The sequence below is a fragment of the Erithacus rubecula genome (genome assembly GCF_903797595.1).
Source record: "Erithacus rubecula genome assembly, chromosome: 2".
NCBI lineage: Eukaryota > Metazoa > Chordata > Aves > Passeriformes > Muscicapidae > Erithacus > Erithacus rubecula.
Genome location: NC_136685.1, coordinates 103,175,850 through 103,200,081, shown reverse-complemented (window position 1 = coordinate 103,200,081; position 24,232 = coordinate 103,175,850). Strand labels below are relative to the sequence as shown.

The 24,232-nt window shown below is 38.8% G+C and overlaps 2 protein-coding genes across 2 annotated transcripts in view; one reads left to right on the top strand and one right to left on the bottom strand.

Moving 5' to 3' along the window:
* Positions 1–16,491, bottom strand: part of ESF1 (ESF1 nucleolar pre-rRNA processing protein homolog) — a 28,238-nt gene extending 11,747 nt beyond the window's left edge. The window contains exons 1-9 of the mRNA XM_079298396.1: positions 16,418–16,491; positions 14,809–15,490; positions 13,751–14,076; positions 12,856–12,969; positions 12,054–12,154; positions 10,849–11,001; positions 9,324–9,438; positions 8,221–8,362; positions 2,405–2,566 (exon numbers count right to left, since the gene is read on the bottom strand). Coding sequence (XP_079154522.1) covers positions 2,405–2,566; positions 8,221–8,362; positions 9,324–9,438; positions 10,849–11,001; positions 12,054–12,154; positions 12,856–12,969; positions 13,751–14,076; positions 14,809–15,490 — 1,795 coding nt within the window. The 5' untranslated portion in view covers positions 16,418–16,491. The remainder of the gene's footprint in view (positions 1–2,404; positions 2,567–8,220; positions 8,363–9,323; positions 9,439–10,848; positions 11,002–12,053; positions 12,155–12,855; positions 12,970–13,750; positions 14,077–14,808; positions 15,491–16,417) is intronic.
* Positions 16,492–16,512: 21 nt separating this feature from the next.
* NDUFAF5 (NADH:ubiquinone oxidoreductase complex assembly factor 5) lies at positions 16,513–24,028 on the top strand. The gene is made up of 11 exons (XM_079298397.1): positions 16,513–16,778; positions 17,249–17,289; positions 17,399–17,462; positions 18,102–18,149; positions 18,251–18,354; positions 18,816–18,855; positions 20,547–20,744; positions 21,862–21,922; positions 23,164–23,247; positions 23,586–23,668; positions 23,799–24,028. The coding sequence occupies exons 1-11, from the start codon at positions 16,563–16,565 to the stop codon at positions 23,883–23,885; spliced, it is 1,026 nt and encodes a 341-aa protein (XP_079154523.1). The 5' UTR covers positions 16,513–16,562; the 3' UTR covers positions 23,886–24,028.
* Positions 24,029–24,232: the final 204 nt, after the last annotated feature.

Here is a 24,232-nt window from a genome sequence, read left to right as displayed (position 1 = left end):
GCATGTGCTGCCTGTGCTCCACCATATATAAAAAACATATATAAAAGAGCATCCCCTCCAGGTGTGCTGACTTCTTCTCCAAATGCTGCCTGAAATAAATACTGGCAGAATTTTTGACTCAAAAGCAAACTTAAGACACACATTTTCACTTTTACAACTTAGGTTTTGGACAAAACAATATTGCAGGGGTCAATAGCAATAAGTGGCACTGCTGACCTTGTGGAGATGAACAGTCTCTAACAAGGGCAAGTAATTTCCAAAACCTTTGCTCTTCAATAAACCTCTCACTTTTTCAGGGTAAGAAATGAGGAAATGTTAACATATACTCTAAAATCATAGTTGCTAAATCAACATCAAATACTATAAACTATCCATGTAAAATTCATTGTGCACACAATGCACATTGAACCTAAAATTATATGAATGAACCTGACTCTGTGCATGAATATCCAATTAAGTCAGTCAAATTTATCAACGTTGGGGGGGGTTTGTTTGGTTGTTTGGGTTTTTTTACCATCCCTCCCTCAAATGAGATAAGGACATAGCAAAAGCCCTAGGAGTCCTACAAGAAGGTGCAGTAGGGAAGGCTGGATTAGCCACAAGTATGCAACAAATCCAATTTTCTAAAGTTAAGTTCTATTGCAAAAAAAAGGAGGGTCCATGCACAGGAAACTGGATTCCATCTCTACTACAGTTAATACTCCATTGCTACTAAATATTGCAATTTGCTCAAACTTTTAATTTACAGGACTTCTTTCATACAATTTGCAAAATTCTTTGAGACAATAAACAAGAAAAACCTCCAAATGTGTTTTTCAAAACCAACACAAAAAATGGTTGCTTTAACAACACCTAAATACAAACATACATGAATACAAAGCACACTACTAGCAGCAATTGATTCACCTGTAGTTTCCACCTTCACTCTGAAAGGTGGCAACAACAAATCTCTGCAAAAATCCTATAAAACTACCTATGTATGAAAACTCATTGGCCTTGAATGCTTAGTGACACAATGAATTAACTACTGTGTGAGCAACATCATGAATGCAAGTACTGACACACTGTGGACAGATGGAGTATGGCACTGAGCTCTTGTCCTGGCTGCTTTGTTAAAAAGGTTTTGACAGAATTCATGCCAGAAATTACTGGAATTATAAAAGCACACAACCATTTTTAATGCCCATGTATCCTTTGGAATACAGATCTGATGAAGAAAAAAGAGTAAAATTGTTCCATTCAGTTAAATCCATTTCAGTGAACCACTACAGACCAGAATATTTCAAACCAAGCAGAACTTCTATTCAGCTGAAGTTACCTGAGTGAACTCAGAATAGTATTTGTATAAATCATATCATTAGATATGCATTCCTAGCTGGAATTAATCCATGAGCAGTGAAGGGCCTGGATCCTGGTGTGTGTCTGCTCTTGTTATATGCAGTACCACAATGGGGCTGTGTCCTGACACAGGCTGCAGTCCCACACCTGCTGCACCTTGCTGCTCCCAAGAAGGGAATGTCACACTTCCCTAGGCTTTCAGCTGCACATTTAACCCTCTGAACATTTGCCTGTCTGACATGCTAACTCAGTGAAAAAGATGCAGATTTTTTCTTTTCCAGAATAATTCTGTTATTTTTGCAAACACAATCAGGCTTGCAAAGAGACCTACCAAGTGCAAGGGCTGGTGCAGGCAGTCACAATGAGCTCTGGGCCAGGACCAAGGTGATGTCACAGTGCAAACCTTTCCCCTTGTGGATGTAGTGAGCTGTTAAACTGGCTCATTACACATCCAGGAAAGCATTCAGTCTGAGTGGCTTTTTGTCATAAAGAAAAAAGAACTAGACACTAGTTTGAGTATTGCTGAAGTTACCTTTCATTGATTTCCAGATGTCAATCTTGATCTCACTGTGCTCTATTCATTCCTGGTACTTTGCTTTCTCCCAGAGTAGTTTCACTGGAAGGTCAGTCTTCTCCCTCTTTGCTCCCCCAAATCTTTAGTATTATGCAAGCAATATTTCCAAACCATTATCCTCTAATTATACACCATATTTCCAAATCATGCTGGTTTTCACTGTTAAAAGTGTAAGTATGTTTTATGACTCTATAGTGAGCACATGAATTCTACTTAAAAAACATCCATAAAGTGATAATTGAAAAAGCAAGTACAAAAAATCCTTGGAAAAAAAAATAATCTATTAAGTGAAACTCACAGCTGAGGAACTGAGTTCAGTCATGTTATTTCTTTTATTGCCCTCACTGTAAACAATCTGGATTTCAATTTATGGGGAAAAAATAGGGTTTGCTTCTCTGACCATAAATTCAGCATCTTACACTATATCCCTGTCAGCAGAACAGTACTGCATATCTGCCAAGGCAGGAAAAGAAAACAAAAAATAAAGCCTACCTGGAACCCACTTAATCTCCATTCCTATATCCTTTTCTTCCTGTTTTTTCTCTTTTTCCTGGATACTTTGCAAAAGTTCTCTGTACTTGGCAATTTGCTCTTCATCATCTTTTTGGCTTTTCCTCGGTTTGTCATCTTCCATTTCATTAGCTACATTACCATCTAGGAGGAGAGAGCAAAGTTATCATAGAAAGGCTCGAGAAAGTGAGCAACTTAAGTTAATCTTTAGGAAATAAACCTAAGACACACACATTATTTCCAGAAGATAATATATTTTCATCTATTATTACCTCACAGAGTAGCCAGTTTAAGAATTCCCTTATTTAGATGAAATAAAAAGAGTATCTGAAAAGACAAAACACAATTTGTCCAGTAAATCACTGACTGGACACACCATCCTTCACTGTATTTTAGAATTATTAAATCCCTTCCAGCACAGTAGAATGTACATCTCCAAAACCAGACCTTCCAGCCCTTTGTATAGATGGGCATTACATCTGCTAACTTCCAATCAACTAGGAGCTCCCTGATTATCCAGGACTGCTCAAAAATGATGCAAAGTGGCTAAGTGAGCTATGATATCTGCCAGCTCCCTTAGCACCCTTGGGTGCATCCCATCTGGCCCCACAGTCTGTGTGTCTCTAACTGTGTAGCAGATCACTGACCATTTCCACTTGGATTAAGGGGCCTTCTTTCTGCTTCCTGTTCCTGTCTCCCAGTTCAGCTACCCAGAGAACTGGCATTACTATTAAACACTGAGGCAAAGGAGGCATTAAGTAGAGAAGTCTTTCACTCATTCTTTGTCACAGTGCTTCCCTCTACATCCAGTAAAGAATGGAGATCCTCCTTAGCTCTCCTCTTACTACAAATTTATTTATAGGGACATCTTTTGTCTTTCACACCAGTAACCAGGTTAAGTTCTAGCTTGGCTGTGACCCTTCTAATTTTCTCCCTGCATAACCTCCCAATATGCTTATAGTCCCCCTAAATTGCCTGCCCCTTCTTCCAAAGTTCATAAACCTGCCTTTCTTTCCTAAGTTCCAGCCAAAGCTCTCTGTTCAGCCAGGCTGGGCTCACTCCCCACCAGCTCATCTTGTGCACAGCACATGGGGACAAGTCAGCTGCAGCTGCTTTTCCACTTTCCTCATCAGAAGCTGAGATCTAAGAGGGAAGCATCTGCTCATTCAGAAAGCAAAAGGCAACTCAGTTTTGAAGACAAGTAGAAAAAGAAGACATTTGGTTGTTTCTTCTTCCCTGTGTCCTGAGAAAGAAGCAGCTCTACTGGGTGGGAACTGAAAAAATCCTTAAGCTAAAAGAGGATCTCTAGAACCTGGATAGGCAAGGGGCTGCCAGTTAGTATTTATCACTTGTTTTGCTAGGAGAAATTTAAGTGGCAATGCATATTGTCATTCTTTCTCATTTAGACAGAACTTGTATTTCTTCTATCAAAACCAACAGTTTGAAAACAAATGTTCAACATCGCCTTCAAAAGAACTGTAGGAGCTTTTAATTCTCTAAGCAAATAAAGCACATTTGACAACAGCTGCAAGAAAGGAAAGTGAGCTGAGTATGTTCTCAAAGTTTGTTCAGAGTTCAAATAACCTTGTCAGTGGCTTTCAAATATCACGCTGTATTGCACAACATCAGGAACCACTTTCTGATGGATATTGAGGCAGCAATGCTTTCTGCCAACAGCCTGTTCAAAAGGCTTTTTGAACAAAACACACAAACCAAAAATTCTGGGGCATTAACTGCTGCACTGCAAGAGAAATACAATCAACCTGGGAAGGAGAAAAAGGCAAAAGCTGATGAAATTTAGAGCAGAAAATACAAGTGTATTCTCACTGTTTTCAAAAGAAAATAGTAACAGAAGTGTTAAAAGATTTTAAAAGAAGAAAGTTCAAATAGTGAAGCTGGTCAGAAACATGGCAATAGCAATTTGTTTTTAAAAGGTGACATTAATACAAAATATAACCAAATACAGAGGTTCAATATATTAAATTATATAAAATTTATTATATAAAATGGCAGCTGAGTCAGCTAGGATCATGTTCTTGTAATGACAGCGTTGTGAAGTGATCATGTTCTTAGTTTAAGAGGTTATCTTGCAATAGCTGAGTAGATTATTACTTTCTTGAAAAAACTCAGTCTTGGAACCTAAAGACAGTAGAAAACTAGTACCAGATATAACATCTGACAAGAGGATTGCTGCAAAGCTGAATTTTTTAAAGGTGAAGGTGAATTTTCTTTCCATGATGTAATGGCAAAGCAGAAAACTCAGCTACTGATTTGGATGCTGATGGCCATACCATAAAAATTGCCCTAAATGTCTCAATTCTATCCAGGATAGTTTTTCAATTCATATAGATAAAAAATAAAAAAACTAAATACCTAAATACCAAAATGCACATAGACTCACAGAATTAAAACTAAAAGCTTTACACTCCAGTGTTCAGGAATAAAGTCTGAGATAGAGGTTTTGGCACTGCAGTACAGCATGCTATGAAAAATTCAATGTGTTGACATCAGTCTTGAGTCAGAAAATAATGTCAAAGAAAACCTTGGGGTTTAACCCCATTTCCCCCACATTCTAAGTACTTCCTGAAAAAGGAGCTGGCAAATCCCATTAGTTCATCCCAATGATAATTTTAAAAAGGAAAATTTTAGAATACAAAAAAGTTTATTCAAAGCCTATCAGAGTTGATGCCTTTTTGTAAGATTCTTCAGGGAGAAAAGATAATGGAAGAAGAGAATGCAAACAGGTAACAGTAAATGAATGGTAAACATTGAATGACATTTTCTTAGATTTTTTTGCACTTTCCTTCAGGTCTGTGTAGTTTCACCATTGAGGGTGTAATTTTTAAACCTCCCCTTGCAAACCAGGTGAGTTTTGTAGCTGCAGGCTTTAAGCACCTGTCTGTGCAGAGGTGACCTGGCACCACTAGAGCCACACCCTCAGCCAGCCAGACCAGAGGCAAGGTTAACACTGGCAATCAAAGTCAGTCTTGGGCAAGGGATGACTGGCCTGCAAAATCCCAGGGAGATATGTTCTTCAAATCCAAGTTACTGGACACCTCCATCAGTTTATATGAACTTCCTAGAAGGAATGCTGACATGACCCTTCTTGGCCTTCCAAGCACTTTTAATTACAAAACAAATCCAACCCAACATTTCCTGCAAATATGCTTTGGAAAAGTATCCAATGCCTGCATCAGTTGTATCAAGTTTCTGATGCTTCACAGAAAGAGAAGAATCAGGTTGTGGTATTTGTAGTCTGAAATTTCCATGGAATTCCACTCATAAACTGGTAAACCCTCTTGCTTCTTCTTTCCAGAGACAATAATAAATAACTGCATGTTCTATTTCTGTCACCCTCCATTTCTTAGCCTTCTGTAATAGCTTTAGCAAATATAAACACATTTGGATACTGCTCATTTATAAGACAAAAAGGCTGTACAATTATCTAATAGAATGCTATATATGCATTTAAAGTTATATATGTAGTCATGAGTTCTTGCATCAAATATATTTCAGAATTATAAGAAGATTTAATAACCAGTCTGACTCTATTTAACCTTAATTATTGAAAATAAGATTTAGCAGCATTATTTAAACAAAAACTCTTCCCTCCCAACCACTTGATTTCCTTTCTCTGCACTTGTGCACCTCTGGCATCAGAGCAGCACAAAACAAAAGACCTACTTGGCTTTGTGGAGTCTTACATTGAAGTCAAATACCACAGGAGACTGGGCTTCCTGCTCAGATTCCTACTGAGGAGAGCAGGGACCTACACAGAGTTCCCTACAAGCCTGGTGATGTTCAGTGTGTGGACAACTCTTAGGTTTAACTTTTAAGTTGCCCTTTGTGGAGTCACAACTCAGACCCAATGATCCTCATGGATCCTTTCCAGCTGAGGATATTCCATGATTCTATCAAGACCAGCTAATTAAAATGATTCCTATAAAAGTATTTTATCATATAGTCTGCTTCAGTATTTGTGTGCTGTGCAAAGCAGAACAGCAAAAAAGATGTTGCTCTTGTAAAGATTAAAAAAACCCCAACATTAAAACATAAACCCCACAATGATTAATTTGCAACATATTTAAAGCGCCATACAATAAGTCACTGGCCCTTATTCTCAAAAAGGCCATTACAGATTTGATGAATGCCACAAACACTTCCTAACTGGGATATAAATGTACCCAAGTAACAGCAAATTCAGAAGCAATGTAAAGAAGAAATTTTGTGCTATGAATCACAAAATTCCAGGTCATTGAAAACACTGATGTTACAGAACTGTTGTTTAACAGTAATACTAACATGCATGTTTGTATTACATGTAATGTACTAACACTACATATTTTAAGTTGAAAAAATACATGAAAAAAGGTATTAGAGGAGGCCAACAACACCCTGTTTATAAATAAAACATTTTAGTAAGTTTGAAAAGTATGAATAGAAGTCCAGGACATTTTTTCCTCCTTATCAGACTCCTACATTTCCATTCTGCAAGCTGACACTGATTTTTCCCATTTGTGCATAGCACCACGTAATTCTGCTGGATAGAACCCTGACAGATGGAATCCTGTTTTGTATCGCATAACTGAATGGATAAAATGTCAGGAACACATTAAAGACATGACAACATAATTCCTCTATTAGTAGCTTACTTTTCAAAACATCATTTGAATCTAGACATTTCCAGGTTTAAAATTTATTAGTGTGATAAGATTATTTAAGGTCATTTTTTTTTCCTTCCTAGCAATAGAATTTTACTTTTTAAAATTCCTGAAGTGTTTCTCACATGAATATTTGCTTTCATCACCACCTGTCACAGATGCCTTCCTTAGCATCATGGTAGCCTTGCACATGGGAGAAGATGGAAATGCATTACTCTGCATCCCCTGCTCCCCTTTACAGACTTGACTAAGCACTGCTAGATATACTAAAGCTCACTACACTGCAGTTTGAGTTTTTATGTAATGTAAGAAGCAAATGGACATCATCACTGCCAAGATGAGTTTGCTGCCACAAGACTTCCCAACTCTATAACCTGAGTTTTTTAAACCTGTAATGTTTTTTTGCATGCTCCAAGCTCATCTCTGATTGCAGCATTTATACTGCTTTAATGCAGTATAAATCAATTTTAACATCTGTTTGAAAGACCTAATTGAGGTTAATGAAATCTTATTTCCTTTGTAATCTAGGCTGTATATATTAAGAGCAGGATGAATTTTAGAATGAAAACAAGCAATTTAAATCAGGAATTTAAACACTGCTGCACTATATGCAGAAGACTCAGGTACCTCACAAAGTTAGATGAAATTCTCTTTATATTCTTAAGAAGTATGTGAATCAAAAAGCATTTTTGCTGCTCATTTAGTCATTATCACCCTTGCATTTCAAACTAGAACTTTTCGTCTGAAAAGGAAACACTTCAAGTTCTATGGGCTACAATTTATCTCAGAAATTAACAGATTAAAAGCAGACATTGCTAAACTTGACAGAGTTGTCAAGATACCCTGAAAAAAAGAGAAAAAAGGGAATAGAAGAAATAAAATGCAATCAGAAAGCAGCTACTGTAGTCCAGTGGAAGATGTCCCTGCTCATGGCAGGGTGTTGGAGCTCAATGGTCTTTAAGGTCCTTCCAGTTTGAACCATTTAGTGATTCTGCTCAGGAGCACAATCATTATACATCAAATGTAATATTGTTCATGTAAAAGATGACATTCAAAGGATATATGACATTTAAGTACTTGAATATTTTGTATTCAAAACCCTGCAACTCATGTATACAACATCAATTACCAAAGTACCTTGCTGCTGTTCTTCCTCCTCTTCTTCACTTGATGAAGCCAAATAAGCTTGAAAATCCATGTCCAGAAGCTCCTCTTTGTTAAAAGTTCTGCTGAGTGATGTTACCCGCTCATGATCTGTCTCATCCCATGTGATATCTACCTTAAAAGTAAGAATGCCAGTTGTAGAAGCTGGAACACTAAAATGAAACACTGTAACACTTCTTTTTAGAGAAAATTATTTTATACTTTCCATTCAATATAAACCTGTTAGTAATGCTCTCTACAATAACTCACTGTAATAAGCATTTAGTAACATGAATTTAATTATAACAATTTGGAATTTATTCTACAGTCAGTTTCAATGAGTCTGAGCTACAAGAAGAACTGAAGAAATCTCCTGATGCACTGAATGGTTCTTTAACAGCAGGTCCCACAAAAAAAAACCTCTGTAAACCAAATTTCCTTTGTGGCAGCAGATACTGGTGTTGAAGCAGCCACCAGCCCCTCTCTTTTCCTCTTCCAGCAGCAATTCACTGCTGGAATCACACATGGATTGCAATGGGGACAATGAAAATTGTTTGCACAACTGCACCCTCAACCAAAACATGAAACAGATCTGACTGAAAAATGATCCAGCAGAAAGTACTTATTTCTCAACTGATCACTTCTCCAATCTGCTTCATTTCATGGCCAGATGGAAATTTTGGCTGTCAGGACAGGGTAGGAATGAAATTTTTACAAGTAGAGGAAGCAACTGTGGAAGCCTGGCATTACTACCAAAAAAGCTCTTACTGATTTATACACTAACATCCATTTTAGGCAAATTAAAAGATTTAACTGTAAATTTCTAAGTCATTTCGTGTGTAACTTGTCACAGAGATATAATGAGGTCAAAATTCAGCATTTAATTTGTATCAGAGAAGCCCAATCTCCTTTAAAATCCAAACCAGGGTTGCAACTTGTGGATCCATAGCATGCTTAAATTTTTTAATACATTTGATGTCTTTATTTTGAAATGGTGGAGATAATCAGGAATCTTTTCCCCAGTACATATATCATTCATAAGCTGACAGGAAAACTAAACAAATAAGAAAAACATTACAAAACCACTGTAAAGATACCTTTGATGTTCCCATAGCAGCAGATGTGAAGTACTTTGGCTTATAAACAGCTATGTTCACTTCTGAGGCTACATCTTTTGGCTTATCATCAAATGTAACATTATCTGGAATAAATCTAAAAGGCAAATAGAACATGTTAGTCTTCAAATACACTGGGAAATTGCATAGTATAAACAGCCTAAGCTTTCATGAGTATGGTACATCAGCATGAAAGAATTAGCTCAAATAAAAAGGGGGTAAGGCTGAAAAGGGAACAAAAGAGATGGACAAGTACTCCACACATGTAAGATTCACTGCCTGGTTTCTGCAGATCTGTTCCATGGGATTTCAGTATAACAACACCCTGTTTGGGAAGTATTTCAGTTTTCAGTCTGGTATAAACAGGGTAATGGGTGGTTTTCTTTGTTTCAAGAACCATCTTTTCGGAAAGTTTGATATTAAAAATTAAAAAGAAAAAAGTGAATAAAATAGGACTTGGAAAAGATGAATAAGAAATTCCAAACCTTTTTGGTTTGGAATACATCTTGAAAATTATAATTAGTAAGGAAAAAAAATGTTAAAAAGACCAAAGTCATGAATAGCAATTGAAGAACTTAAGTTTAAAAAAAGACCAAAAACCTTGATATACTGCATGAGAAATTACTTGTGACTTTTTAAAATCTTTGCAAATGTAATCTGATAAATAGTATTCAACATTAAAATTTAACAAAGCAGAAGATTAGGAAAACCACTGGAGAATTTCAAACAGCTGTGTTTGTCATAAAATATTATCAGTGTGTAAAATGATGAAAAGCTACATGTTCCCCTAGCAAAGATGTCTTTTTCAAAATGGTTCAAAGCAAATTAACTGAGTTCCTCTAGAAAATGATTCAAAGCAAAAAACCCTTAACTTTCACTGACTTCCAAGAATGTCCATAACAGAGGCCCCAGCAGACAAACAGGGCTTTTGCCACAATTTTTTATGATTTAGTAACTTTTCTGCTTAGAATGAAAGGGGTTTTTTGTAACAAAAGGAAATACTAACAATAAACTAAACCATAATTTAAAATCCTTTCTTTCCCAAACATGACTTTTGAAATGTCAGAGCATCCAGCTCATTCACAAGGTCTAACATATCTATTGCAGCTTTGTGACAACAGTGGCCTGTGGTAAAGACTCATGAAAAAGACCCAATTCTGGAAGCCTGGGGAGAGAAAAAGAAAAAAGTTGCCTTTTCTGAATTCTATCACTTTCCTTAATTGCACCAAAAGCTTGAAGATATAAACAGAACTTTTCATCTGACTTTTCTGAAAAGAGACTCTCTATGCAGAGATCCTCTTGAACTTCCAATATTACAATAAAAATGGTCAAAAACAAGAAAGAAGAACCAAAGGAAAACCTAAATCACTCACTGGATGCCAAATTTATCTTCATATCTCATTTTGGTTAGAGAATAAAGTCAATATAGTTTACTCCAAATTATTACAAACTGCCTTTAATTCACCCTCCCTGGCCCAACATGCAAAAATATCACCAGTGAAGTTACCTCAGGTCTATGAAAGAACAGCTACTTTCAAATTCCAGTCCATCACATTCCTCATAAATTTTATTGGCTGTTTCAGGAGAATCACATTCTACAACTGCATAGAAGTATTTCAGTCGTTTAAACTGGTATTCCCGCAGTTTTTCCCTATAGATCCTGCAAAAGTGGAGAAATTAATTTTAATTCAACTCATTAAAAACATGTGCCAATCAATCATTCTCCTAATCTTATAAGTCTAGATGTTAAACAGCACAAAGTTCCACCAGTATTGAATTTCTTTCCAATAAAAAGACTATTTCAGCCAGTTTTATTAAGTGTAAAATTTGTACATGACTCCACTGAAAGGTCACAGGGATGAGGTTCAGTGAATCTGAAGGGCACAGTTATCACTGAGGTACCTCCAGGATACAAGGATTTCTGTGTGTTGGATTCCAGAGGCTTTCCAGCCCACTGAGAGTAAATTCAACACTTCAGGATGCACCTTGATGCACACAGTGCAGGTGACCTCAGAACACACTCTTACACCTTACACTCTCCTGATCCACTAGAGAATGTCTTCAAAGGGATCTACCCTTATTTTAGATACATTTAGATTTTCTAAATACAGAGCAGTCCAGGATGCATTACACAAAAATGGCCCCAGTCAGGCTGCCAAACATCTGGAAATTCTGGAAAAATATCAAAGCAAAACCTTGAATTAAAGTTTACAAAAGGCAAAAAAGACATGCTTGAAGGAGCCAGGATGATGGTAGGACTGAGGAGCTCAGCCTAGGATGCCAGGGCAGTTGCTGGTCACACTCAAGAAATCCCAGTCTGGGAATTCTTGGACTAAGGTCCCTGTTGATTCACCAATAAGAATTTTGACAGTGAGCACCAAAGGGAGTTTACTGCAGAAATGGTTATTTGTACAGGAGAAATGCTGTTTTTGAAACTACCCGTGTATTTGTTCCATTGATTATTCCAATGAGCTACATCACAAAATTTTGAACTCACATCAACAAGCAAATCTTCTCAAGTTTCATAATATGCATCTCTTAAATTCACTGATAATGAACCCGTGCCTCTTGTAAAACAATCTTTGAAAAAAACTGAAAAATTATGGTGTTCACTTCCACATATGAACTCCTGGAAACAGGATTTGATTGAGATTTCCACTAAGAATTTAACATATTATATCTGTCATTTGAAGACAAAATTAAAAAAAGTACCCGTCATCCTCTGTGGTATTCTCTGGAAGCTCAAACAGTTCCACAGGTCCTTTTTGCTCTTCCTCTTTTAATCTCTCTTTCCCAAACTCTGAAGGATAAATCTACAAATAGAACAACACAGAACTAACTTTTTAACTGTGGTGTAATGCACACTAAGAAAAAAAAAATCTCTCCAGGCTTTTACACTTTAGAGTTGTTTTTTTTAAGATCAGTAAAGGGATCAATTTCATGAATTTTAATATCTCCCTAATTTTAACATGAGGAAAAGACAGAAGAATAACCAAACTGCCAGCTAGGAATTTTGAGGCAGATGAGGAACAACAGGAACCCTGACTTTGTTCATTGTACTGTGGCCCTTCTCAGAAAGGGGTATCTGATTAAAATTCTCACAGAGCTGAGGCAGACACTAATGATAGAAAAATATAACTTAGTGGATCAGAATACAACCAATTTATTAGTAAGGTCTAAGGCTGGGTGTTAGGTCTAAGGTTGGGTTATGTGCCATACAGACCATTGAATATTAAACTAATCAAGGAAATGTAATTTCTTCCTACTAGAACTGAGAAATTCAGTATTATCTGAGAAAACCAACACTGAGAGCCAACCTCATGAGAAATCAATTACTTTGGCCTTTAACTCTGCCAAATACTTGCCTGTTACAGCAAGTTAAATTGCAACACAGTTTCTCTTTAAACACATTAATATTTCTTTCCATTCTCTACAGCACTGTCCCACTTCTTATTTTGTAGTCTTTTTTTTTTAATAGTAAAAGTCAGTACTCCTTTTAGAAACCAGGTCTTACCTTAACAGAAAACACTGTTCCTCCTTTGGGTGTGAAAGAATTAAACAGAGCCAGCAAATCCTTAGCCTTCAACCTATCCCAATCCATATTACAAACTGCCAATCTACTTGTAATCTGAAAGGAAAAATCATAAAATTCGTAGGTTTAATTGCTGACTGTTGTGGGGAACACACAATTCTCTAGCAGAACTCAGTGGTAAAAATCAAAGTCAGCAATAAATTTTGCTGAAAAAAATAAAAGCAGCATTGTCATCATGACTTTTTATCACTTAAATTAGCAAAGATGAGAAGCAGCAATTACCAGACCATATAAAAAGGACAAAAATAGTGAAGTACCAAAAAACAGACTGCCCCAATCACAGATTAAGAACTGCAGCAACAACAACACAATTGCTTAGGATTTTGTTATCATCAAACATTGTTAAGTCTTAGGAGCAACCACTATCACTATTGTGAAGCACCACAGTGATTTCTTACACCCTGATTGTGCTCGTGGTACAATCCTATTTCACTGTCTCATAATGCCTTAACTTCTTATGGTGTGAGTTAAATAACTAGATTTTAGAAAAGTGAAAAAAAATCAGTAATTAACAAAAGCAGTACTATTTAAATTCTGGAATTTCTGAAAGGCTCAATATCGTTTGTCCTTTCCCCTGCAGACAGTTTATCCATAGGTATAGCTAAGTGTGCTTAGGGGAAGAGGAGATACCTGCAGTGAAAACTGCAAGCTTCATTGTCAGAAAAATTCATCATCACTTCCATTCTGTCACTAAAAGGCTGAAAAACCTTGATGAAAAATACTTCCACAAACTATTCCATAGATGATGGTTTATAATGACCTCATAACATTTCTGAGTTTGTCATATAGCAACTTCTCACATGCAAAGTATTGTTACCTCATCTCCACGAGGGGCATCTTTATCCAGCTCACGCCAGGAGTGCTCGATCTCCGGCTCCTTTGGAAACAGCTCATTCAAATCCTCATCCTCTGAGCTGGTTTCAATGTTCCCTATGCCTCTGGCTAGGTCAGGCCCACTGTCACTTTCTTCATCATCTTCTGAATCACTGTCATCTTCACCCATTTCTCCATCATCTTCTGGCTCCTCTTCTTCACCTGTTTGTCCACCATCCTCTGATTCCTCCTCTTCCGATTCTGCATTCTCACTTGCAGAGCTTTCTTCCTCTAACTGGCTTTTACATTTTACATTTTGGTCACGTATGTCTGAGCACAGAAAGACAAACATGGGATACATTTTTATGTTAGAATTACACATGACCCTTTGCAAAAAGGAAAACTTCAGGGCTTTTGAATACCTATTTACAGGACTTCTGAAAAATGTAGCAATGCAAGAAAAATAACAGAAAACATCAGTGTTGCCTCTTTTGTTTGTCTGGTCTAATCTAAATTATTACTCTTTAGGCCCAAAATTGTATTATCAATATTAACTGTAATTAAATATTCAGCTAATTTATTTATACTACAGAACCAACAGGCAGAAATCTATTTCATACACATGCACAAGCAATATAAATAAACTTTTTCTTCATATTACCTGTTCTTTCTTTTCCCCTCTAATATTAATGGCTCAATGCTGGCCATGTTTACAATTTCAGTACACAAGTTGGGATGTGCCTTCATGATATCAGTTCATATATCTTCTGTTTAGTTTGATAAATACAGCAATGCATATGCTGTTATAAATTTTACTTTCATAACTTACCAACAATTTCAGTGCCAACAACTGAAAGGACAGGGATGTTCACAATCTTACTGAAGAATCAGAACTGATCAGAACTAGACAGAGCTGACCAGCTCCAATCCTTCAGCAGCACTGAATCTGAATCAGTAGGTGATTTTATAACTAGTCTTGCAAAATATCTTCCATGGATAAAACAAAATCATCAACACTCAAATAAACACAGCTGAATTCTCCTTGTTATTTGAACAACCAACCTGATTCTTTTATTTTTCCTCCCAGGGAATGGTCCCTCCTGGGAGTTTTGACTGACTTAGTTACACTTGCTTGTGAAGAGTTTTCCTTGTTTTGAATAGAAATGGATCTTCCCCCTGATGCATCTCCTTGCTTGTTTTTCCCTTTGGGTAAAAGGCCCTTGTTCCCCTGAGAGTGATCAACTTCCACTGCAGGTTTGTGTGAGTCCTCTTTCAAGCTCAACTTAGATTTACTTTTTTGTCCTTCTTTTTTAAGGTCATTTAGTTTAGTCACCACCTCACATGTTTGGTCCACTCCTTGTTGGGCTTTTTTGCTCTCCTCCTTTTGGAGGCCACCAGCAGAATCCGCTTCTCCTTTGCCTTTAGCTTTCTTCTTCTTTTTTTTCTTTACCGTGAGTTCTTTCCTGTCACCTTCTAGATCAGAGTCAGATTCTGACAAGGCATAAAACTTCCTGAGGTTCTCTGTGGAGCTGTAGTTAACAGGGCGACCCCTTTTATCCACTGTGTATTTCAGCTTGAACTTCTTGTCATGGAACATTGCTCGGAATCGCTTGTCGATCTTGACTTTCCGTTCCTTTTCGGGCATCTCCCAAAACCTGGGATCCCTGGCCACACGGCTGAACCTGCCATCGCTCAGTATTTCCTCCTGGGATGACATTTTTGATGCCATTGAAGACTTGGACATCTACAAAAAACCCAAACATTTCAGATTAAAAAAAAACCCTTGGATTTCTTACTTATGTCTAAAATGTTCTTTCCAAAAGCACACATGGTAATTTCATGGAATCACACACCACCTGGTTGGAAGGGACATCAGAGATCACCTGGCCCAACACTTCTTGGCAAAAGCATTGTATACACAAGATTTGATGCAGCAGCAGATTTAACAAGACACAAATAATCCTGAACCTGCCACAGTCTCAGACACAAATTTTGGCTTTGTCAGCTGTGCTGGCAGTCCAGAAATCCCCTGTGCACTGGACTGCATCCAAAGCTCCGTGGACAGCAGGTGAGGAAGGGAATTCTGCCCCTCTGCTCTGCTCAGGTGAGAGCCTATCTACAGTGCTGTGACCAGATCTGGGGTCCCAACACAGAAAGAACATGGAGTTTTTGGAGCAAATCTAGAGTCCATCGAGATAATTAGAGGGATGGAGTTCCTCTCCTATGGGAAAAGACTGAGAGAATTGAAATTGCTCAGCCTGGAGAAGGCTTCCGGAAACCTAATTGTGGCATTTCAATATCTGAAGGGAGCCTACGAGAAAGATGGAGTAAGATTATTTACAAGGGTCTAGAGTAACAGGACAAAGGGAAATGGCTTCAACCTACTAGAAGGTAGGTTTAGATTAGATAGGAGGAAAAAATTCTTCCCTGTGAGCGTGGTGAGGCACTGGTACCAGGCTGCCGGGAGAAGCTGTGGCTGCCCCATCCCTGGAAGTGCTCCCTGACTCCCTACCAGACCCACGCGGTGCCCACCGCACCTACAGCCCACCAGCAGCACCAGCAGCACCAAGACGGCCGCAGCCCGCGCACCCTCTCCGTCCCCGACCCCAGTGAGGCGGGCGGCCGCCGGGAGGAGCCCCGCGGCCGCTCCGCCCGCACCCATCGCACCCACCGCGCCCGGCGCCCGCCGCTCCCTCACGGCGCTGCCCGCACGCCGCCGCCGCACGGCCACTTCCGGCGGCGCTACGGCGGCCGCGGCGGGACACGGCTCCCCGCCCGCGCTGCGCGTGCGCGGAGGGGCGCGCGGGGCCGAGCCGATGAGGGGCCTGGCGCGGCCGGCGCTGAGGGCGCGATGGTGCCGCCGCCTCTGGGCGCTGCCCGCAAGGGCCGCCGCCGCTCCGCCGCCTCCTCCCGCCGCTGCCTCGCCGGGCTCGGGCGCGCTGAACCCCTTCGACCGCCGGCTGAAGCGAAAGCAGAAGAACTGGGCGGCGCTGCAGGCCGAGCTCGCCAAGTGCGATTACCTGCGGGAGGAGGTGCGGGCCCGGGGCGCTGGCGGGGTCACCTCGGGTGCTGTGGGCAGCTGTGGGCCCCGCAGCTCAGGGGCGATACCGGGAAGCTGGAGCACAAAGCCTCTGAGGGAACTGGGGTGCTCAGGGGTCGCCTTATCACTGCTACAACTCCCTGCATGGAGATTGCAGCCAGGTGGGGTCGGTCTCTTTTCCTAGAGGATAAGAGGGCATCGTGTGAAGCCCTGCTAGGGGAAGTTTAGGTTGGACATTAGGAATTCCTTAACAGAAAAGAGCGGTCAGACACTGGAATGGGCTGCCCGGAAAGGTGATGGAGTCACTGTCCCTTGAGGTGTTTAAGGAAAGACTAGACGTGGCACTCAGTGCCATGGTTTAGTTGACGAGGTGCTCTTTACTAATAGGTCGTATCAGATTATCCCAGAGGTGTTTTCCAGCCTCATTGATCCTGCGTTTCTGACCGCCGGCTCTCCCCTTAGGTCGGCGGCAGGATCGCGGACCGGGTGTTTGACATCACCAGGTGAGTTCGATAAGGCCCTTAGAGAGTAGCAGGTGAAACTTAAGATAGTCTAAAATCAAAAATATTTTAAGACTTCGTTATGTTCTGTATCGCTAATCTTATCCTTTAGAACGTTTCCTCTCGCTTTGGATGTTGGCTCTGGAAGAGGTTACATAGCTCAGCACTTAACCAAGGTACTGTCTCTTCATACTTAGAAGTGTTTTAAGGAAGTTCATATGTGTCCCTCCCTTTCAGACAAGGTTCTGTTACGACTTAAAACACTCATATGAGTCTTGATGAAATCTTCCCCCCTCTACCCCTATAGTTATAGTTCAAAGCTGTGTGTTGTGCAAGCTATTCTTAGTTTATTGCCACTGAAAATTGGACAAATGGTAGTGCAAGAGAAATTGTCTGTTCTATAATAGTGAACTTTTAGTTTTGTGTAGGAATATGTGGGTTTTTTGGTGAATCTATTGACCACAGTTACTGTTAGAGAAGTGTCATTATGGAGACTTTGAAACCATTAACAGTTTACCCTTTATGAACCACACTGTAAGTAAAGGTGCTTCCTTGGCTGTTAATCCATGGTTTATATTTAATTAAACTTATGCCTAAATTATAGAGTGTGTTCTCTGTCACCACCTCATCTGTTCTTCCTGGGAGCAGGTGCCACACTGGGTGGATAAAAGTGCTTTCTGTATTCTATAAAGCTTTTATCAAGAGTGAAAAAGATTCTTATTTACTGTAAACAGATGTAAGTGCCAAAAAAATTACTTTTGTCCATTTAACTAAATAATTTACATATTTAAGAGACTTTTAAATTTTCATTTCAGGAAACAGTTGAAAAACTTGTTCAAGTTGATATTGCAGAGAATGCTTTAGTAAGTAGCCTTTTGAATGCTGAAGTGCTTCAATTCTGTAATGCAGGAAAGCAAAAGAAGTGAGTTTCTGATGAGCTGTTTTTCTTCTAACCCAACATTAGAAAAATGCTGTAGAATCTGAAATCCCAACGGTCAGGGTCGTAGCTGATGAGGAATTCCTTCCTTTCAAAGAAAATACATTTGATCTTGTTGTCAGCAGCTTAAGGTATGTATTAATAATTTATTTTGTTTTGTTAATGTTGTTAATAATGTTCTTTCCATAGTAGTTTTAGGAAAATAAATCAAACAGAGATTACTAGTCCATTAAAAAGGAATAAGAAATGTACTTGCATAGGTAATATGAGCCTGCATTAGGAAAAACTGCTGTCCTGGTGATTCTTCCTGTTTTGTTTGTTTGATTTCCTTCACAACTTGGAGCTTCTCTCACTCCTGCACTCTGATGAACTAGGCTCCAGGACTTGCATTTTCTCACAAAAAACAAACAAACAAAAAGCATTCTGTGAAAATACTTCTGTTCTTGTTTGGTATCAGTTTCAAGCAGGTGTTTCAGCATGATTGCACCTTGAGAAACCACTTTGTGGCTTTGGCTCCTGAGACTTAGTAGTTAGGCATTCCCTAAATTTGATTTAATCTGAATTGATAGAATGTACTCTTCTGTTGTTTCAGTTTACATTGGGTGAATGACCTTCCTAAAGCTTTCAAAGAGGTAAGAAATTGTTTTTTAATACTCTTAAGTCAGCACTTGCCATTACTTGCCCTGAGAATACTCTCTATTTCCAGATCTTCTTTAAATAAGACACGTGCAAATAACTCACATTGCACCCAAGTATTTTTTGCAGTTTGAGGAGCATTAGTTGATATTACTACTAATTTGCTCCCAAAAAATCAGTTTTGAATAAATGACTGAAACACTATATTTGTACAATGTTTTGGATTCTCCACAGCTGAGATCATGGTAACTAATGTCACTTGAAGCAGTGCTATTGATTTTTATTGTTAGCTCTTACTGTTTGTAGTACATACTTGTAGTACAATACTTCTCTAGAACTGCTTTATGGAGCTTGAATTTTTTTTATGTCTTAGCTGTTTATTTTGAAATACAACTTTGATCAAGGCATTTTGATTTTGAGATGAGGCAAATAATTCTTCAGGACAGAAACTTGCTTTGTTTTCAGTAACAGTTGTGATTATTTTATATTAGTTCAGCTCTTTCTTGCGAGTGTAAACTTTAGTCAAATCAAAAATGTGGAGCAAGAACAGGGAACATATTAACCAGTTTGCTCTTTGTTCATTTATTTCAAATTGATCAGTCATTGCAGTGCTGTTCTGTCACCTGTTGGTAGGAATAGGACTACCCTACTGTTACTGAAATAATAAACATCAATTGAAATATACTCAGTACTTACAAAAAACTTTGAAAGGAAATATACAATTTTCACTGGTATTTAAGTATTCTATAGAGTCTCACATGTTTTCTCCCACAGTAAATACAGCTAACACTGTGTTACAATAGGGAGTGAACTGGGCTTCTTGGCCAGCTTTCATGATTTCCTGTGTCTGTACCACTGCCTTTAACTGATGGATATTGCCTTTAACTGCATAATTTTCTTACCTGTCAATTAAAGGCTTTTTTATTAGCACAGAAAATGTAGCTTGATTCATACTTCATTTTAAAAACTATTGAAAGTGCTTTTTTTTCAAGAGCATTGGAAATGCTTGCTTTCTTGTTAGCCTGGTTATATAATCAAGCTCTTCTGAATATCTAAACTAGAGATAATGTCCAACTCTTTAAGAAGCAAGAAAGGATGAATTTAATGGCCTTCTCACTTGGAAGGGGGCTAGAATTTAGGATACCAGAGAGCAGCTTGTCAGCCTTGGTGTTTGAGTTAGAATATTGCTCTGTTTTGGCAAGTTAATGATAAGTAATCTTAGACATAATAAAAATGGCAATACTCTATTGTCTTCAAAGTGCAGAAATCACTACTGGAAACCAAAGCCTCCATTTCTCTTAAGCCATTAAAAAGTCAAAGAAAATAAAAGTAAATAGCATGCTTACCTTAATCTACCCTCTTTTTAGAAGTAAATTAATTGAGACTGTTGTCTTAGGAGTATTCTGCTGAAAATAGTTTTACCCTCAATTTCCACGGTTTGTTCCATGTTTCCTGACTGTAATTTCTGAGGATTTGCTCTTAAAAATAGAAAATAGTCTCTGTTCAGCCAGAGTATTCATTTGCAGCATGACCAGAAGCTGTGTCACAGCTTGCCCTGCAGAACACAGTCAGTATTAAAAGTCAAGATTAAAAGTCACATTTCTGACAGTGGCTGTTTTTGAGGTCATGAAGATAAAAAGCCTGAGAAGTTCACACAGCAAAGCCACGCCCTGTTTGTGCCTTGCAGATCCACCAGGTGCTGAAGCCAGATGGGGTGTTCATCGGGGCCATGTTTGGGGGGGACACTCTGTACGAGCTGCGCTGCTCCCTGCAGCTGGCCGAGCTGGAGAGGGAAGGGGGCTTCTCTCCTCACGTGTCGCCCTTCACCGCCGTCGCCGACCTGGGACATCTGCTCGCCAGGGCTGGCTTCAACACCCTCACTGTGGTAATTATAAGTAAGAAACCATCAGGCAGAACAATCCAGAGCATCAGAGCTGCTGCAATGTTACAGTAATTATGTCGAGATGGACTGGACTGACACCATCATCAGCCCTGTATTAAAAACTTCTCATGTCGTTTTTCAGTTGACTTCTCTCAGGCAGCTCTGACTCCTTTTCTCATAGGCAGCTCCATGCAGCACTGACTCCTTCTTCCCTCTCTGCAAGTTTTCTTCCTAATTTCTTCGTAATTGGCTAACCCCAGTCTGTCCCTTTCCTAGCCACCTACCCCTGTCTGTCCCTCACACAGCATCCTCTTATCTCTCCCTTGCAGGACCACATGTCCTTTCCCCTTCACAGCACAGCCAGCAGACTCCATCCCAAATTGCAGCAGACTCTCAGTCTCAAGCTCTCTCTCAAACTGCAACTGGTAGCCAGCTAACCCACTCTCTTATATCACTCAAACTCTTGGGGCAGGCACAGATGTTTCCACTCCTCAGTAACCAGTACAGCTCTAATTCATTGGGAGAGATTGCCTTCTGTACTATCCTGTACTATCCTTTCAACCTGTCTTCCCACAGAATATGAAGAAATCAGTATTTGCTAATGCATTAACAACACACTGCTTCCTTCTGTGTGTGGTGCACCTCGCTGAACAGGCTGCAGAAATAGCCTGGACTGCCACTGTTTTTGGCTTTGTGGTGATTAATGGAACCAACTGAAGTGTATCTTTGGCTCATGGCCCAGCAGAATTTGGATGGTTTTGTTGGAGAAATGTCAGAGAATGTTAGACCTGCATGAAAAAATTATAGACATTTGCTCTTTCTTCTTAAACCAAGAAGAAAATAATGGTATTTAAATTAAAATTTGATTGCATTTGGGCTACTAAGCAAAACTTTTTAGAAATGTTGAAATAGTACCTGTTTCCTAAGAACTACATGACTTGAGCAGAAGAGGCAGATGAATAGAATTGTAGAATGGTTTGAGTTGGAAGGCACCTTAAAAATCATCCAGTTCCAGCCCTCCTGCCATGGGCAGGGGATAGTTTGGTGGTACAACAAGGTTGAATTAATGCTATTGGTTTAGCTTGATATGCTCTAAAACTGAACTTCTTAATTCTTCTAGGATACTGATGAAATCCAAGTGAACTACCCAGGGTTGTTTGAGGTTATGGAAGACTTACAAGGCAAGTATAAAGTATATTCTTTGTGGAAACATCTATGTTTTCTGTATCAGTGAAGCAGACACAGAAGAGTTTTACTGTGTGTTTCTTAACTCCATAGAGTCATGTGGGTTGGAAAGAGCCTTCAGAGGCCATCTAGTCCAACTCCCTGCAATGTGCAGGGACATCTTGAACTAGATCAGGTTGCTCAGAGCTTCTTCCAACCTGGTCTTGAATATTTCCAGGTGTGGGTTATTCAGCACCTCTCTTAGCAACCTGAGCTGGTGTTTCACCATCTTCATCACAAAAAAATTACTTTTTATAAAAATACAAATAGATCTTATTGCAACTGGGGAAGCATTAGCTTTTTCCCTGTTATCTAGTGAGTCAGGAGATTATGCCTGTCAGGAGATTTGTGTTGGGAAGCACAAGTCAAAGATCTGCTACTTCATGGTCTGCTGTGCATGTTCTCTTTCCCTGGGGTTCCCGTTCTGCATTGGCCTGTTCAATGTAAGGTGCAGAAAAGCCCTTTATTAAAGGGAAACAGAACCAGTATCCCACACAATGGCTTTCCCTGTGAGCCTTTCTAAATACCAGAGCAATCAGCAAACTGCTTTGGAATGAGAATAAATATATCCTTAATTTGGAATCTGTTGAGGAGCAGCAAACAATTGAGTAAGGACTTTGTTAATATTCTGATTGCATTTGTCATGGATTGCAAAGCAGTCATTCACATGCAGTCTGTTGTTACTGACAGCAATTCAGGGCATTTCTTATTTGCATTGATTGCTGTTTGGAGTAATTCCTTAATGGAAAGGCAACTTTTATGCTGAGCAGAAACATTCAGATGCAGTAAGTGATTAGAAAGATAGGAATTGTGGTTAATTTATTTTGTATTTTAAACCTCTTGGACTAGTAATTTTAGTTGTTATCTGTTAAAACAACACAGTCTGAATAAATACATGTCTGAATAAACTCTTTGTACTCATTCTTAAAATTAGTTACACTTAATAGCCTAAATGAAGACTCAGGCTGAAGAAGTAATAATTTGAAATGATTCCTAGCAATGCAGACTGTCAATTGCAAAGCACAGGAATTGAAAGTTTTGGAATCTTGCACATAAGATACTCACCTAATGATCTGTGGTATGTGCTCTTTTACATGAAGTGCAGAGGATTCTGTACTTTCTCTGTCCTTAGTGCATGACACTTAACTCATGGCATATGCTATATCTTCTTTTTCTTAAAGCTAAAACATATTTTTAGGTATGGGGGAGAGTAATTGCTCTTGGAATAGAAAACCTCTGCTACACAGGGACACAATGCTGGCAGCTGCTGCAATATACCAAGGTCAGTATTTGAGAGGCAATGAGTTCATCTAAAATGACTTTAAGAACATTTTTTCTGGCTTTTTTCTATGACCTTTGTGTAAAAAAACTCTAAAAACAAAGCAAAAACCCCAGATACTGCAGAACAAAATGCCGTTACCATCAGCTATTTTTAACCTTAATTACAATGCCAGGATTTGAACTGTATTGATGCAGCAGTATGAGATATTTTCATTGTCCCAAATCTTTCACCAGGAGTCATTATGATGAATATGTCATGTTCAGTTCTGATGTTCTGAGAACTGAGTGTTTCCTGGAGCTGATGGTCTGTCTTTTCTGTCTCCCTTCCTGCCCTAACAGAAATGTACGGAAACAGCGATGGCTCGGTACCTGCCACCTTTCAGATCTACTACATGATTGGCTGGAAATATCATGAGTCACAGGTAATGTGAAGCTGTTGTTTTCTCCTTGAAGGTGCTATTTAAATAAGTGATGTTTTTAAAAGTTCTTTACAAAACGCTTTAATTAAAAATTAGCCCTATATGTATTTTTTCTTTTTTTTTCCTTCTTTAGGCAAAACCAGCCCAGAGAGGTTCTGCAACCGTTTCATTTGGAGATCTGGCAAAAATAGAAGGACTTCTTAAAAGAGGAAAAGAATAATTGTTCATCAGCAGTAATAATAATGTCTTGAAACTTCTATAAAAAGTTTTAATTGCAGACAGTCTTCACTTGTCCTTACTTAGTGATGACATCCTGAAATAATAATAAAGTGCGCACAATAGAAGTTTTTTTACTGTGCCACAGCATCATCTGTGTGACATGGTGTTATTTTTTGTCTCTAGAAAATATTTGAGTAGTTTGCTCTCTGCAGTCTTTCAGAGAGCAATTAAACTCTTAACTTTTTATTAAATTTACTGTTTTCAAAAATAATGCCTCTTCCAGCATTTCAGTATCACAGGCTGCTCCAGGTACGGTTTACATATCTTGAATATATTTTTAAATTATTT

Excerpts from the sequence above, each read along its gene's own strand:
- NDUFAF5 (XM_079298397.1), top strand. The coding sequence starts at position 16,563 with ATGAGGGGCCTGGCGCGGCCGGCGCTGAGGGCGCGATGGTGCCGCCGC. Across the intron at positions 16,779-17,248 it reads GCGATTACCTGCGGGAGGAG|GTCGGCGGCAGGATCGCGGA; the intron begins GTGCGGGCCCGG and ends CTCTCCCCTTAG. Across the intron at positions 17,463-18,101 it reads TAGCTCAGCACTTAACCAAG|GAAACAGTTGAAAAACTTGT; the intron begins GTACTGTCTCTT and ends TTTTCATTTCAG.